Raw genomic sequence first — 15,293 nt, forward strand, 5'->3', positions numbered from 1 at the left:
AAAAGAAGGGTTTTTACATCTGCAGAATGACCTCCTGGGATCAAACACATTCTAGTCATCCGCTCAATAGCCTCATCACTAACCTCAATAATCTCATGTAAATGTTGCACATAAGCCTGTTCAGTCAACAAAATTTCATTAACAACTCTCTCTGTATGACTGGAGCAGGAGCCGGTAGATATACGATTCATGTTCACGTCAAGACCTTGAACACCCAGTAATGCAGAGGGTGCACAATCATCAGAGATTGTTGAAGGAGTTCTTTCTCCTGAATGAGTGGACACTGGCCGTAGGCGTGGTGATCCATCTGTTTCAAATGTTTTCTTGAGTAGAGAAATGTTAGATTCTTCAGACTCATTTTCTGACTGCGGAGAATCTCTGTAAATAATCTCAACCTTTGGTTGAGTTGTTGACGAATGTTTTCTCTTTGCGTCGCCTTGTGCATTTGCGACATCTGCCGACGGACTTTTTTCAAGAGTGGGTCGACGGAAGAATCTCTTGGATGCTTTTCTAGGTGATAAAATTCCATTGGACTTGGTGGGTGTGTAACCGTTTGACACTCTCTGTGGAGATCCTGCTCTCTTAGCGCGGGCGCTGAATGGCTCCGCTCCACCAGCAGACTGCGGGTAGCTTGTTATTGGGGACATTCCTGAGGAGAACATAAGCACATTTAAACAACTGAAGGCTTCATGCAAAAGGGACGATATCATTCTTAGAATTTGACTTAGAAATCATAAAACATTATCTTCATACTTCAGCAGCTAGTTTTGTCTGTTCATCTTTATTTATTTAGACCCAAGACTGAATTTCGAATTATTTTGCCAAAGTTTATACAACCATATGGTCATTATTTTTGTACTCATTGGTTGTTTGCTGTGGTTAGTTCCCAAAGATTAAATCCTTCAGGCAAAAAAAAAAAAAAAAAAATACAGATCAACATTCAATTGACAATTATCAGGTGCAAAATCATACCAAAATATTATAATTATTGCCTGATACTTAGCCAATGAGGCTGTAAGCCAAGTTGGCTAAAATTAGGGGATCTTCCCCAAGATTGAGCAGAATACACTGTCATTGTCTTGTGATTCTTGAAACAAGTTGATTACAAAGCGCAGTTTTATTGCAGAAAAGCTGGAGATGACCTCTATTTTGCCATTTTTCTCCCCGACACACAAAATTTTGTATATCGCAGGATATTTGTTGATTACAGATGACGAATATTCAGTGCACCATGACCATATTTGGGGAGTGTTACAATGTGTTGAGTAAAACAAGACATCTATATTGTAAGTAAAACAGGACAAGGTTGAAAAGCTTTTAAAATTTAGATTTCTTGGCGAAAAAACAATAAACATTAAGTAGACACTCCTATTGCACTAAGACCTAGAAATATTACAATATGAAGACAGTATTTTTATTTATAAGTTCTTAAAAAATAAATTAAAATTATTAATTATATAGTATATTTTTCAATTTATTAAATGTACAGTACACAGTCAAGTCATTTGATCATAACATTAGTTTGTTGTTTTGTTAGTAATAATAATATTGTTTCATACAGTCATCATTTAAAATATTGATCAAGTGGCACTTTCCTGTTATGATACATTAATGCTGTACAAGCTGATTCTATCTTTTGAGTCTGTGGATGAAATTCTGAAGTAATATCATTGAAATGAAAGCTACTGAGCAGTACTTTCCTGTACATGTGGTGCTGTTTATTATGCTGTACAAAGTGGTTCTCACTTTCGCATCTGCGGATAAGTTAAATCCTAAAGTGTGACCATTCAAATGAAAGCTACTGAGCAGTACTTTGACCTGTGGTACTGTTTATTGTGCTGTATAAGGTGATATTTTACAATTAATGTTTGTTAAATATACACAAGTCATTCATAACAAGTTTGTTGTTTTGCGAGTAATAATAATATTGTTCCATACATCATTAGAAATACTGATCAAGTGGCACTTTCCTGTGGTGTTGTATATTATACTGTTCAAGGTGATTCTATCTTTTGAATCTGCAGACAAAATCCTAAAGTGTAACCATTGAAATGAAAGCTGCTGAGCAGTACTTTCAATTCCTGTGGTACTGTTTTTGTGTTGTATAACTAATAAGGTGATTCTAACTTTTAAGTCTTTGGATGAAATCATTGAGAGTGCATGATCACTTAATTGAAAGCATGCAACTGATACGTACATTGTAGATTATTCAGTCAACTATCATTCTATGGTCAACAGGTGAATATTGAACAAATAACGCTGAAAGTTTTTTTCTACCTGTATTTGTAACTTCGTCTAAAGAATTTGTAAGTTGGACAGACATCGCTGGTCAACCATTGTACTATAATCTGTAAATGTTGAACAAAAAATGAACATTATTAGCAATAAATATATTATGTATAATAAGGAAACATCCTAGTCTCACTGGCAAGCCCCAGATTCCAATAATTAGTTTTAAATGTAAGTGATTAAAGTTGCTTGTGCACACTTGTAAGACCTACTGATCAGTTTAAGTTTGCTCAGAATGTTTACACAATTCTACAATGATATAAACTTGACTGTTATACATTCCAAAGACACTCACTCCAAGAGAGGAGGATATTGTGAAAAGAAGTGACATCAGAAATAGTATAATATTTTCTCCAAATAAGTGCATGGTGGATTATACACGTAATCCATTAAACAACAAGAGATAGCTTTGCAAATTTCCAAAGGAATCTATAAACAAATGATTTGGATTGTTCAATGGCATACAATCTATAACATAGCTATACCAATCACTGAGTTCCAGCCTTCTCTGTTTCATGTTTGCAAAATATGAACAGTGTGCATGTACGTACTAGCTAAGACAAACCTGCACAACATTATTGAACCTATTGTTCAGTTTCTTACAATGGGAGTCTTCTTAGTTTCATATTGTTAGACAGTATAGATCTGCAGATAATGCAGTTCCTTAAACAATTGAACATGCAGTCTTGCTGGTGACAAAAAAGGAAGTGGTTTTTGTGGTAAAGATTGACGATTTCCTAAGAACTTATTACTACTTCCAACATTTCATCCGTGATAATTGTTTTGATGGTGATAATTGCTGGGTTTTAATCATGTACTTTCATTGTAACTTTTAGATTTACTATCGTTTTGATGTATAATGTTGTAAATTAATTATTGTTGTCACTGAAAAGCCCTTTTCAGGGAGTGTCATTAAAGTTTGCATTGTATTGTTAGTATTGTATTGTATTATTGCTATTTGTCAAAAATAATAATACGTATAGTTTAGTGTCTCATTAGCTGGGATAACCACCAACTATGGCTTGCAACAACGGCGAAGATGGAAAATTTCCATAATGATTTCAAGTTGTAATAACTTGCATGAGAGACTTTGATATATTTTTCTGCTGTTTTCCCTTGTGAAGCCATCCTCTCCAAAGCGCTACAACAATCCCAAATTTTGTTTATGAGGGCAATGATTATTCTAATGCAATATAGTTATTTCTTCTTTCAATCTTCCCTTCTTGGACCTCAGCTCAAATCAGCTTTTAACTTAAGCTACATGAATGGGTATATATTCCCTGCCTTGAATAGTATAGCACTTTGTTTCTTTACTGGACACGATTTTGTCCTCTTGTTTGATTTTTAAAGAAACTATCATCCCACATTTACAGTCAATCTACACCACACGTGACCAGTATTTTTGAAATTTGAATGGAGTTTTGAAATTTTCCTGTCAGTTTTATCACAAGCGAGATTTCAGAGTTCCCATACAAATTTCTCTATAATTTTTCTTTACATAATTTTACTGCATTTATTTAAGTATTTCAGAAATAACAATTGTTTCCCAAGTATTTTAAATTTTAAATCAGTTAATGTGCTGTTCCAGAAAAAATCCATACCACCCTCATGGAAGGTCACTGGAAATTTCTAGGGGGATGGGGTTCCTAAAAGTCAAACTTTTTGAAGCAAAGTGTGAAGTTAAACTGGAATTTCCAGGGGAAGGGGGGTGCAAAACAAAAACCTTCCATGGGGGGATATGGATATTTTCTGGAACTGCACAATGTATCTTTTTCGGAAAAATTTCCAGAGAAATCTTCAAGATTCCATTCAAATGCTGGACATAACAAAGAATTATTCAAATGGAGGGGTGTCTGAAAGAAAGCCCTGAGTGACTTCTGATAAATTGCTAGATTCTCCTACCAAATTGCCTTGTAGTATTCCCTTGTGAAACAAAAGGAGAATTTGACCTTAAATCAAAAGTCACTTAAGGTCTTATTCCGCACATCCCTTCAAATGTTCAATTCATTCTGGGAAACATTGGTCATGCATGAAACAGACTGACGTAAAGGAAAATATATAATTCCACATTACAAAGTGTGATTTACCATCTCAGATACAATTATTATACTTCAGGGCAAAAAATGGTTTGGATCAGCAAGATCAGCAGGTATGGAAGACGTCCAATTTGGTCTGAAATATTTGTGGAACTAGAGGTGTCCCAACTGTGCGCCCTCCATCCCATCCTCACCCTGAATCCAAAAACTATGCATACATGATCTGAGCCTACGACAAATATTCACCTCCCTTCTTTAATTCTTCTTGAATGGAATTTACTGTTAATTAAATGGTTACATGTAAGGACATTTAACTGATCTTATTATGAAGGGTCAAAACAGAGTTTAGACCCATGAAACAAGATCCTTTGAGGTTAATTAACAGACAGCAGGAAGCAACAACACAAGGGCAACTTGCTGATAAAAATCTGACTGTGTGATAAAACCCCCGATTCTGAGCTTCTTATGTCTGCTGGTTACTCTACGTCTGTGTGTCCGTAAATGGCATAACTTTGTTCAAATGGACACATATTTTAAAACATTAAATAATGAAATACGGTTGGATGAAGAGGTCTCGATCATTAAAGAAAGTGAAATGTTATCATTGGATCCGTCAAGAATCTGGCACCCAGGGTGGCTCCGAAACCTTGTTGAGGCCAATCTTGGCATTACTTATCTAAACAGACTAGAAAGTTAAAACTGTATTTAAATAATAAGGCGATTTTAAGTGATTTGTTCAAATGGGTACACGTTAAAAAATGTTACTGACCATTTGTATTTGAAATCTGAGTTAGATCCAGAGGTCTTATCATAGAAATCCAATGAAAGGAAATAAAACGAAATGTGCTAAAAAAAAAAAGTTGGATCAAGAGGTTAATTTAAAGGAAATACAATATTATTATTGGATCCAAAAAATAATCTGAAATACATAATCTGACAACCAGGATGCCTCTAAAATCTTGTTAACTTATAACCTAAACAGACTTCCAAGTAAAAACTAAAGAAATTTGTAAAAATAATTTAGAGAAATTAAGCATCTTAAGGCAAAGACTAACATCTGATTTCCATTTTGTTATCTGCACCCTGCCATTCCAAACGTGAATGTGAAATCAAGAAAGTGTACTCTGCCAAAACAGGAATCCCCCTTACAATGATCAAATTTGGAAACATCTATAAATATCCACATTTACTGCTGGGCATTTTATACCGGTGCAACTAGGATCAAATCTCCAAAGTGATCAGTTCCTTCAAGAATTCATCTGATACAGAATGATGCACATCTATAAAGTGAAGGTTATGGTTGACATTTGCATCAGTCTGAATGGCAATTAGTGACTTGTCCCAGACTTTACAGCTCCACACGTTGTACAAACAGAAGGCTGAATATTGCTTCTCTCCACGACATAAATATTCTAATTTCACAGTGTAAATACAATGTTATACGCGTAAATAAATATTTTAGAGTACCCAGCGGTGGGCAAAGCCAACATCAAAGAACCATTTGTTTCCTGTGAAGGTCGTTTAACAACAAAGCTGCTTGTTATGGCAGCAACGCAAGCGTATCAGTGACAGTTATGGCTAAATTGAGGCGAAATAGCTGCGTATAGTTCTGCTAAAACAAATTTGTATAGGGGATATGACAACTTGTTTTAACTATAATGTGGTGAATGAAAACAGATTCACGATGACAAAAGAATAATGCCACAGACAGTACAATACGTATATAATGTTCTTTCCGCTTGAATGAATCTATCCATGTTTTTTAAATTATTACATTCGATCGAAGAACTGAGGATAAAGTTTCTTTAATTTCGCAAACAAAATTAGAAGACTCGACCGCCCGAACTGTTTTAATAAACATTCTCTCAAGTTCCATAAGCGTAAGGTTTTCAACAAGTAAAAGAACAATGAATTCAAATAGCAAATATTTAGAAACACGATTCACTGTACAAATGATAAATTTATAAATTAAAATGACTGGCAGTGCGAAATGTGTCAATTTTGATCGTGACTATTGTCAATTTCACAAACACGAAATCGACAACGCACATCTCAAACCCAACTTCGAAGGAACAACAAAAGAATCATTAATTTTATACTGCGTAATTAATTACACGCCTCCAGGTACGTGTATCTATGAAACGAATCATTAGAAAAATAAGAAAATATTTTGGATCAATGATTTCTTTTAGCGGCACGCAGGGATGCGTGCATAAGCTTACATCTGTCGCATTTTTTTTTTCTCTTCAAAAATGGTCGCTCTCGTTTTCCCGACGGAAACCACAATTCAATATTACAAAAAAGGTTTAGGCGCAACGGCTATGCAGGAAAACTAGGCGGCCGTTTATTATTGTTGCTATATCCGGAATGACAGGAAGACGCAGGACGACATCGGCGAGTAGTATTTTGACAACCTATGTTGTGATTTTTGACCCAGCATTATAAGGCATACAAAAACGTACTACATCGTCAACGGAAGGTGATTTATTGTAAACTCCCTGCTCTGGCCTCTTCGGGGCACTTAAAAACAAGCTTTGACAATATCAAAAATTCAAACAAATGCAAATGTGTAGATTGAAAAGCTCGTTGTTGTCCATGCTCATTGCTTTGAATATTCGATCGAACAAGCCGATTACTAGAAATGTCTGTTCGGTGTAGCTCACCACATAGAGGATCAGAATTATTTCTTCGATCAGTCTTTGTTTATTTAAACTTCTGTGAGCTGCTTTTAATCCCAACCGATCAAAATTACACTCTTAAGCAAAACGAGTTCGAAGTTTTCTGTCAGATGTTAATGTTTTCATCCAAGAACATTCTTGCGCGCTCAAGATCCCTAGATGTTTGTCAATCGACGCACTTTGCATTTAACCTCGCGCTTGCTACACGAAATATAACATCCCATTCAACATTCGAGTTAAAAACTTAACAGTTGTTTAAGCTGTCGAAAATATTTAAGCTTACTTTGGAGTAGTGCCATTTTGTTAAACACGTTTAAAAACGTGGATGGCACAAAGCTCTGTTTACCTCTAAAACGGCCACCCGTAGTTCGAACACAAACTACTCCATCTAGATCTCGTTTTCGAAGTTATCAAGCTAAAAATTCAAACTTACCGTCTGATCTTCGATGCGGCAAGTAAAAGCCGAGAGTTTTCCTCGATGAAAATTCGCTCAGCTTCACCAGAAGCCCCAGAACTTTGGTCTTGCAACCAGACCAAGATGTCGTTTCACCACACAAAATACCACACGAGTCACATCATTTTGAAAAGAGATCAAAGACGATCTTGGTAGATGTAAGGAATTTGTAGTGCAAGGAACCGGTCACGTTCAGAGGAAATAATCCTGTGTTCTTGTCCGAAATGTTAATGAGCCGCTTGTCAAGAAACTTGAGGGGATGAATAATTTTGATGCCGGGAAAACACTAACCGAACAGCATTCTGGGAAGGTCAACCAGACGAAAAAAAAAAAAAAAAAAGGACTGAAGTTTTGAGCGACACTGCATGCACTCTTTCAAAAACCCGCTTTGTAAATCAGCGGAAATTTCAAGAAATCTCTTCCCTTATCAGCGACATTTGGTTTTCATCAGTGACATTTGGTTTCAACTATTTCCTCCTTCAGATTGAGCGTCGTATATTGCGTTCATATTAGTGCGTGCGTGTTTAAGCGGACGGGAACAATCAAATCATCGTCTTTTTCGCTTGTTCCTGTTCGGATATTTTCATTACTGCATTCTTCCTGTGTTACACGTCATTACTTCCAGGGAAATGAGCAGAACTATTACCATTTTCACCGTAAGAGATGCTACAAGTTCCTTCAACCTGGCAACTATCATTCATAAGAAAGATAAGAAGGAATGAAAAATCGTCCCCCTTGTTTGAGCTGAAAGGCACGAAATATAAATTCAAACCTTCACCTCCTATTTTGTTTAAAAAAAAAAAACTATCTTTCTTGTGCGTTTTTACATTTTGTGTTTTTCCTCAAAACAAAACACTTTTAGGCACTGCACGTTATCAATCTTGAATTCAGTATTTTGGCGTTATCGGAGCGACCAACATCAAAGCAAAGAATGACTGGAATCCAACAGTGTTTTCATTCCAAGGCGAGTATACGTACAATACATCGCTGATGACTTCACCCAACGTAAATTAGAGCTACATTGCACAATATCTATACCACGTTCGGGCCAAGCCTTGTGAAACAATGTCTGTACCTTGATATGCGTTCATTGACCGAAGAGTGCACTGGAGATCGTCTTTGGGCTCCGCTTTTTGAGGTGTTTCACTGCACGTTGTGTAATAACTGTACATAATTTATTTTGTGCTTGCAATTTTATTTTAGCCAGTTCATTGAATGCTTTTTGCTTAATCGCTAAAATATTTGCTATTAAATTACAAATAGGCCACAAAAAGATTTAACAAAACCATATTTGGCCGTCTTGATTTTTAACAGTCGGCAATATGTATGCCAGCCGTTCGACTAGCCGCGGTAGGTACGAGGGTGTAGACCCCTGTTTCAATTAATTAGCACCGTGTTGGGATTATTAGCTGTGTTTTGGCAAAGATTCAACAGCGGAATAAATTTTTAAGCGGCGAATGTTTGTATATGCATGTCTCTGATCACAAGTGTTATGCACTTTGAAAATGGCGCGATACGGACGTGTAAAATGCTTTGAAATACCAGTAATTGCTTGATCAACACGAATCTCTGCAATCTAGCCAATGTCTTTCTAGTTCTGCAAAGTTATCCATCCAATATATATCATTACGTGAGGTGGTCACAAGCTCTAGAGTGCTCGAAAACCCTCTTCACTTATGACGTAATAATGGGGTCAACAGGCCAAGCCGTCAGTCTTAGAACAATGCTAAAAAAGTCTAGTGCCTCTCAACAGGTGTATAATGTTTTCCTGCCGTTGTATTTGCAAAACAAAGACCAAGGGATCTAAATAAGTCCACAGATGAGTGGAGTTTAAATAAGACCCGTCGCCTTTGTTGTTTATGGTTTCGTGATTTTAAGTAATGTCTGACTGATCCCGTCCAGTCTTCGCTTCCTTAGTTTATTGACCTTTCTGGATCAAGCATGCAATAAGCTGAGCGGATTTATTAGTCATCTCATAAGCCGCTATACAATCATAAGCTTACCAAACCGCCAGATATAGCGTGACGGTTAATTAAGTTTTTTTCTATCGCACCTAATCTAAAACGCTGAACGTTGACATGGTTGAGTCGTTGAATAAATGAAATCACGACCCTACGGTCTCGTCGCCATTCATGAAAACTGAGTACGAAGAAAGGTTTATGTGGTGTTCTAAACCTAGCTCTGACTTTTTCCCTTGTGTTTTGCCGACACTCGCGGTGAAGAGATAATTGGATCGTTTGAGCGAACGATTTTCAAGGAACCTCGCGTCTGCCCACGCACTTCGTGCAATTTGTCTCCCAATGGTGTTGCGACGCAAGCTTGGCCTCTCGCCGAAAATTTGCGGAATTACAGTTTTGACCACAGCAAACGTTTATCAACAAAGAGCCAAGTTTCGGGACAAGTTAAGCTAGTTTAATTAGTTTCTTTCTGGGTGTAAACACTCCGTGCAAGTTGTCTCGTTTTAATTTGTAGATGATATCATTATTTTAAAAAAACGTTTCATCAATTTGGAAACATTTTGTTTTTTTGTTGAAAGGGTAGATGTCGATAAAATTAATGTGCCCCTCGGTCTTTTTTTTTTTCCCTTCTTTCTGAATCTTTTGCTTTGTCTTCACTTTTAATTTCAACCAAAACTGTCTGAAAAATTTCGGGTTATGTGCACTGCGTAATTAGATCAAACACACCTTTCTCAACCAATTAGATTAAAAACAAGCAAATCTTATCGTTAATTGTCCACTTCCAGGCCAATTTTCCCGCGCTTGGCCCGGGTTGCACGCTTCCTGTTATTTCGAGTGCTGATTGGCTCCTTGCACTATTTACGTCCGTTGGTGATTGGCCATAGTCCGATGGAATGATTCCGCGCTTTACAAACTCGTGTTGTCGTGCGTATCTATGGTAACACTCAGTTGGCAGATATGTGGCGTCAAACGAAGCTTGTAGGGAGCTTCAGCAACGACGACGGCGACGGCAGCGAAAACGTCACTATTAAAATGAATTCGCGTTTGTTCAAATGTCGTCGCGATTATTCCAACTCGCTTTAAAAGTCAAATGTAGGTGAAATTTCCTGGAGTTGAATTCTTGAAGTCGCATTCATGTTTAGAAGGACAAAGAAAATTTCGTTGTCATATTTTTACGTTCTCCATAACACGTCTCATCAGGAAATTTCACGTCCTAGTCGTGCAGTGACGGCAAAGAAATGCACCAAAAAGTGTAATGTACGTGCAGAGTTGTTGTTTTAGTCATTAAGTTTATCGCTTTTTTTGACGTTTTCGCTGCGGTAACCGTCGTAGTTGCTAAAGCTCCCTAGTATCTAATGAACCCCGCCAACTTTCTCACCAACAACTTTTTGAATCGGCAAACAAGAACATTAAGTGCATGTGAAAATTTGTTAAACATGTGCACAGAAAAAAAATGACAGAATAAATTACCGTCAAAAGCTGTCCCTTTGCGCACATTTGCTATCATAATTGAACCAAACTGGTAATGAATTTATCTTTATTTTTTCTGGTAGCGGACGCAACATAAACCGGTACCTCCCTTTTGTTACTGCGCTTCGTCCTGCGCATCTCGGAATGGTCTGAGCTGTGAAACTAAACTCTGAATTTTTTATAAGAACGGTGCGTTCTAATATTCAAAGTCTTTTTTTTTAATTTACGCGACTTACGACTATGCGGGAAAACCAGATCTTAGTAAGTGTTACTGGAAGCCGCAAAAAAAAAGGTGTAACCTTGCATTTTTCAGAGATTATTAAGCTTCAATTTCAAGTGGAAATAAAATACCATTAAATACCATGTATTTAAAAGTTTTTTTTTTATAATCATTGTAACTTAATTACCCGTCTGAAAAATGCGTGGTTACTCCAATTTTCTCTTTGGGTTTCAAAGCCCTTACTACGATCTGCTTTTCCCACATGGTCATAACCACGCAAACATACCTCTGTATTAGCAAAAGAGTCCGTACAAACTCATTAAAATACAAGGCTGTAGAGAAAAGGAATTTGTACCGTAAACACCCTGTTGAAACTTGTGAATTCCACTGATTCAACTTACTTCTGGAATTTGCGAAAACTATATCTTTGCAGTGTCTAATAGAAAAATTTACTCCTCTTAATTTTACGCCGGACACAACGTCTCGGATGTGTTATTTTTTGTGTTTCATCGTAAACTTTGTTGCTTTGGCCTCTTGAACCAACCTTACTTCTTGTATTTAATAAGGTTTTCATCAAAAAAAAAAATTGAAGAAAAATCAGTAGAGTTTTCTTTAGTCAACGTCATAACGTCCGCGAGGGGAAGAGTTACCCTATCTTTTGGAGTGATTAAAAATACTTCTTCGGAACGAGAGAAGACCGGCTACCGTGTTAAAGCAAGTAAGTTTTAAGACAGCTTTCACACATTAAACTAAAGTTTGTAAAGTCGTGTGGGCACTAAATACAACTTGGAACGTGTGAATGTCGCATAAACTTTTGGCCCTCTTTGTAACACTGATAAGTCATACCGTGTGACCCCGATCGCATAAAGTAGCGTGCAATGCTCCATCGTGTGTCTTGAAGCCAAGTTTGCTGCGTGAAGAACTGAAAGCGCTCTGTAAAAGTTTCGCTAATACTGAGAGAACTATAAACTTAAAGGGGAAGTATCACGAAAATTTGATGGCATTTCAAAACCCAAAAATGTTTGACTGTCAGCAGAAACAACGAAATAATTGTCAAGTTTGTTAAAAATTATCACCTCAGTGCAATAAAACTGTTGATTAGTGCCTCTGGCCAGAGACAGAGTAGGCCAGTTTGGACTGAAACTTGAAAAATATTAGGCTAATGTTTTTCAAGTTCTCGCATTTTTGTTTCCAAAATGCGCTAGAACAGATCACGAGTTGTTTCTTTCAAGAATTGAGTTGATTTCTTTCCTCTCCTCATTCTAGAATTATTTGGCAGGTGATTGAAAGTCTTATTTCATCATTTTTAACAAAAGATATAAAAAACCTCATGATACGTCCCCTTTAACGCTTTTTAGGTTTTCATTTCGCTATTTCCGTGCACTGCCAAAGAATCCATTTGATTTGGCACTTTTTTCAAACTTGATGAAATATCAAAATCAAGACAACAAGAATATCTTCTTCCTGCGGGTACTACATGTTTCCTCTTCAGTGTCCGCCATGTTGGATTTGAAATTCTGGCGCTAACTATTCCTGGTTCACACTGAAGATACAAGGAATATTGCTGTAATTGTTTGTTTTCATTTCCACTGAGCTTTTCTAGCCCGGCCGATGAAGGTTAATTTTGTCTAAGTAACCGAAAAATTGGGCAATGTTACGTAATGTTTTAACCCTATTTAGACTTAGCGCATGGCGGGTGGGGGTGGATTCTGCCGGCGGGACCTTTATAGAAATTTTCTGGGAAAGATTTGGTGAAGTCGGTTAGTGTTGATTGACTTTGATGTTACCATGGCAACCAATTTTTTGACAGGCAGCTTTTTCAGAAAATAGAAAATCCCTTTTTAAAGTGATTAAAAATCATTTTTCTTCCGTACGTTTTATGTGTTTAGCTCATATTAGTATGTCTTTATTGGTTTTGATTACTTTTCGTTCTATTTCGGCGCTTTCCTGAAGTTTTAGGAAAATCCAGAAATCCAAGATGGCGGATCCAAGATCCAACTTAACTGGCCGCCATTTGGTAATCATATGACGTCATCACTTCACGTTGCGGACCTCAAAGGAGACATCTTTGGACTTACTATCTATCCTATAAGTCTCAATGTCATAGCTTTCATACTTACGAAGTTATGGAAGGGGAAAATTCCGCACCCCCTCTCACGGCTCAGCCCTAGAAGACAAAAAAGGGCCGGTCTCGATAAGATCGAAATACTAGCTGTTAGATCAGCCTTGGATCTTTCAAGCTGTTTTATTTTGTCCATTGTTGATCCTAATCAACGCAAAAATATCCAGCTACAAATTACTCCTGTTTCTAGAAGTGGTCCTTGCTAAGTCATTGAAACCTTTCATATTGTCTACTTTATGTCACCAATGTGAACAAATACGACAAATATAAAGACACAACAGGAACAAATGGATAAAAATACAACGACATAAAGAAAAAACTTTTCTTTTTTATATGCCGTTTTTTAATGTTGTTTGTTATGTCGGTAGTGCGAACCAGGCTTTGTAGACGAGCTCCTTGTTATTAGGATCAAATTTGCAAGACCCGGCTGTTTGCTTGTGTAAACAGAGTTTCACCCTTGCAAAGGTTCTTTGTCCTTCAGAAGTGAAGCTTGCACCCGGTTTGTAGCCTATATAAGCACTGTGCGTTTTTAAATTCAATATCGCCCCCTTTGATCTTTTCAACTGCACTGCCAATATCATAGTTCCGCTATTTATTTTATTTGTTATCGTATTTGATAAGGATCAGAAATATTTGGTCTTGAAATAACTCGCCTTTTGTTCGCATTCAATCATGCAATTGTATGTAGAGAAAATGCCGGTTTATTTATCACGAATCGTCCCCTTTTTTCTAAAAAAGCCAAACACATTTCCAGTGAAGTAATTTGCTTCATTGCAAATTTATCATTCATTCTCAAAAATCTTTTTTTGGCAAAAGTTTTCGCTTGTGGTCTTACATCGCGTGTTTAAACTAAAGTAACGTAGGAAATCTATTCAGCTGCACCGGAAGTCTTGAAAAATACTGAAAGCGATTTAGCGGAAGTAATCAGTGACTCCCTTTTCTACAACAGAACAGCTTACATAAACCAAGTCACTTATCAAAAACTACGTACAGCATCGAAGATTCTTTGACCCCATCACTAAAAACGTTTTATTGTACGGCTGAATAGAAAAAGAACATTCTGATTAGTTAATGAGCGGATTTTCACGGATTTGTGTTTTGGGGAAAAAGTTGAAAAGCAAACTGTTTGTGATAAGAGGGAACATTTTCTGGGTATATATCATGCATATTATAGACAACAATTTCGAGACGACAACTTAGTGTCTAAAATTTGCTTATTATCTGTTCTACCTAAAGGGGCAGCCGGTTTGGTTTTTTTTAACCTCTTTTGTTAAAAATATTTAAAGACCTTCATTTAGCTACAAAATAATTCTAGAACATCGAGAGGAAAGAAAACAACTGAATTCTTGAAAGGAGCAACTCGTGATCTGTTCTAGCGCATTTTAGAGACAATATGCGAGAACTTCAAAAACGTTAGCCCGACATTTTTCAAGTTTTAATCCATTCCGACCTACTCTGTCTCTGGCCAAAGACACTAATCAACAGTTTTATAAACTAGACAATTACTTTTTTGGTTCTGTTGACAAACAAACATTTTTGGCTTTTGAAATGACATTAAATTCGCGTGATACTTCCCCTTTAATTCTCGTTCTTGAAGGGCGCGTATCTGCCAATGTATCGCTTGCACCATGCTATCGGCCAATTTGTTAAAGAGCCAAGATAGTATATTCTTATTGAATCCTATATCCTGCTAGAGGGCGCTTTGTTTGTAGGGTTGCTTGTTCAGTCCGTACTGAAAAGGTCATTTGGCAAGTTTACGGATTTTACGAAACTTTTGGATACAGGGGACCACACGACGCAAACTGAAGTAGAAATGCACGTGCCAGACGTCACTTTTCGTGTACATAAACCAAACTGATTGCAGGGCTGTCACTACGGATTTTTTCTATGACATGTGTTTATAAAAGTTGAAGAAATAAAAATCGACCATTATTTTCGATCCCTCTGCGCAATTCTAAATACTACAACAGAATTTGTGAAAATTAATCATGTAGGCGAAGTTATCGTGTTGGGGGATACAGGATATTTACGAACGTGATATCGCGCGATATTATCTCATGACAGCT

General features: G+C 36.9%; 1 protein-coding gene across 2 annotated transcripts in view; it reads right to left on the bottom strand.

The window, feature by feature from the left end:
- Positions 1–15,293, bottom strand: part of LOC146481797 (uncharacterized) — a 35,504-nt gene that overhangs the window by 19,302 nt on the left and 909 nt on the right. The window contains exons 1-3 of one of the 2 annotated variants that reach the window (XM_085107832.1): positions 7,437–7,805; positions 2,278–2,348; positions 84–649 (exon numbers count right to left, since the gene is read on the bottom strand). In XM_085107832.1, the coding sequence (XP_084963958.1) occupies positions 84–649; positions 2,278–2,323 (612 nt within the window). In that variant the 5' untranslated portion in view covers positions 2,324–2,348; positions 7,437–7,805. Of the gene's footprint in view, positions 1–83; positions 650–2,277; positions 2,349–7,436; positions 7,806–15,293 lie in introns of those variants that run through there. The other variant, XM_085107833.1, reaches the window with a different exon arrangement.

This window comes from Pavona decussata, unplaced genomic scaffold (assembly GCF_977016875.1).
Source record: "Pavona decussata unplaced genomic scaffold, jaPavDecu1.1 SCAFFOLD_48, whole genome shotgun sequence".
In the NCBI taxonomy this organism is placed as follows: domain Eukaryota; kingdom Metazoa; phylum Cnidaria; class Anthozoa; order Scleractinia; family Agariciidae; genus Pavona; species Pavona decussata.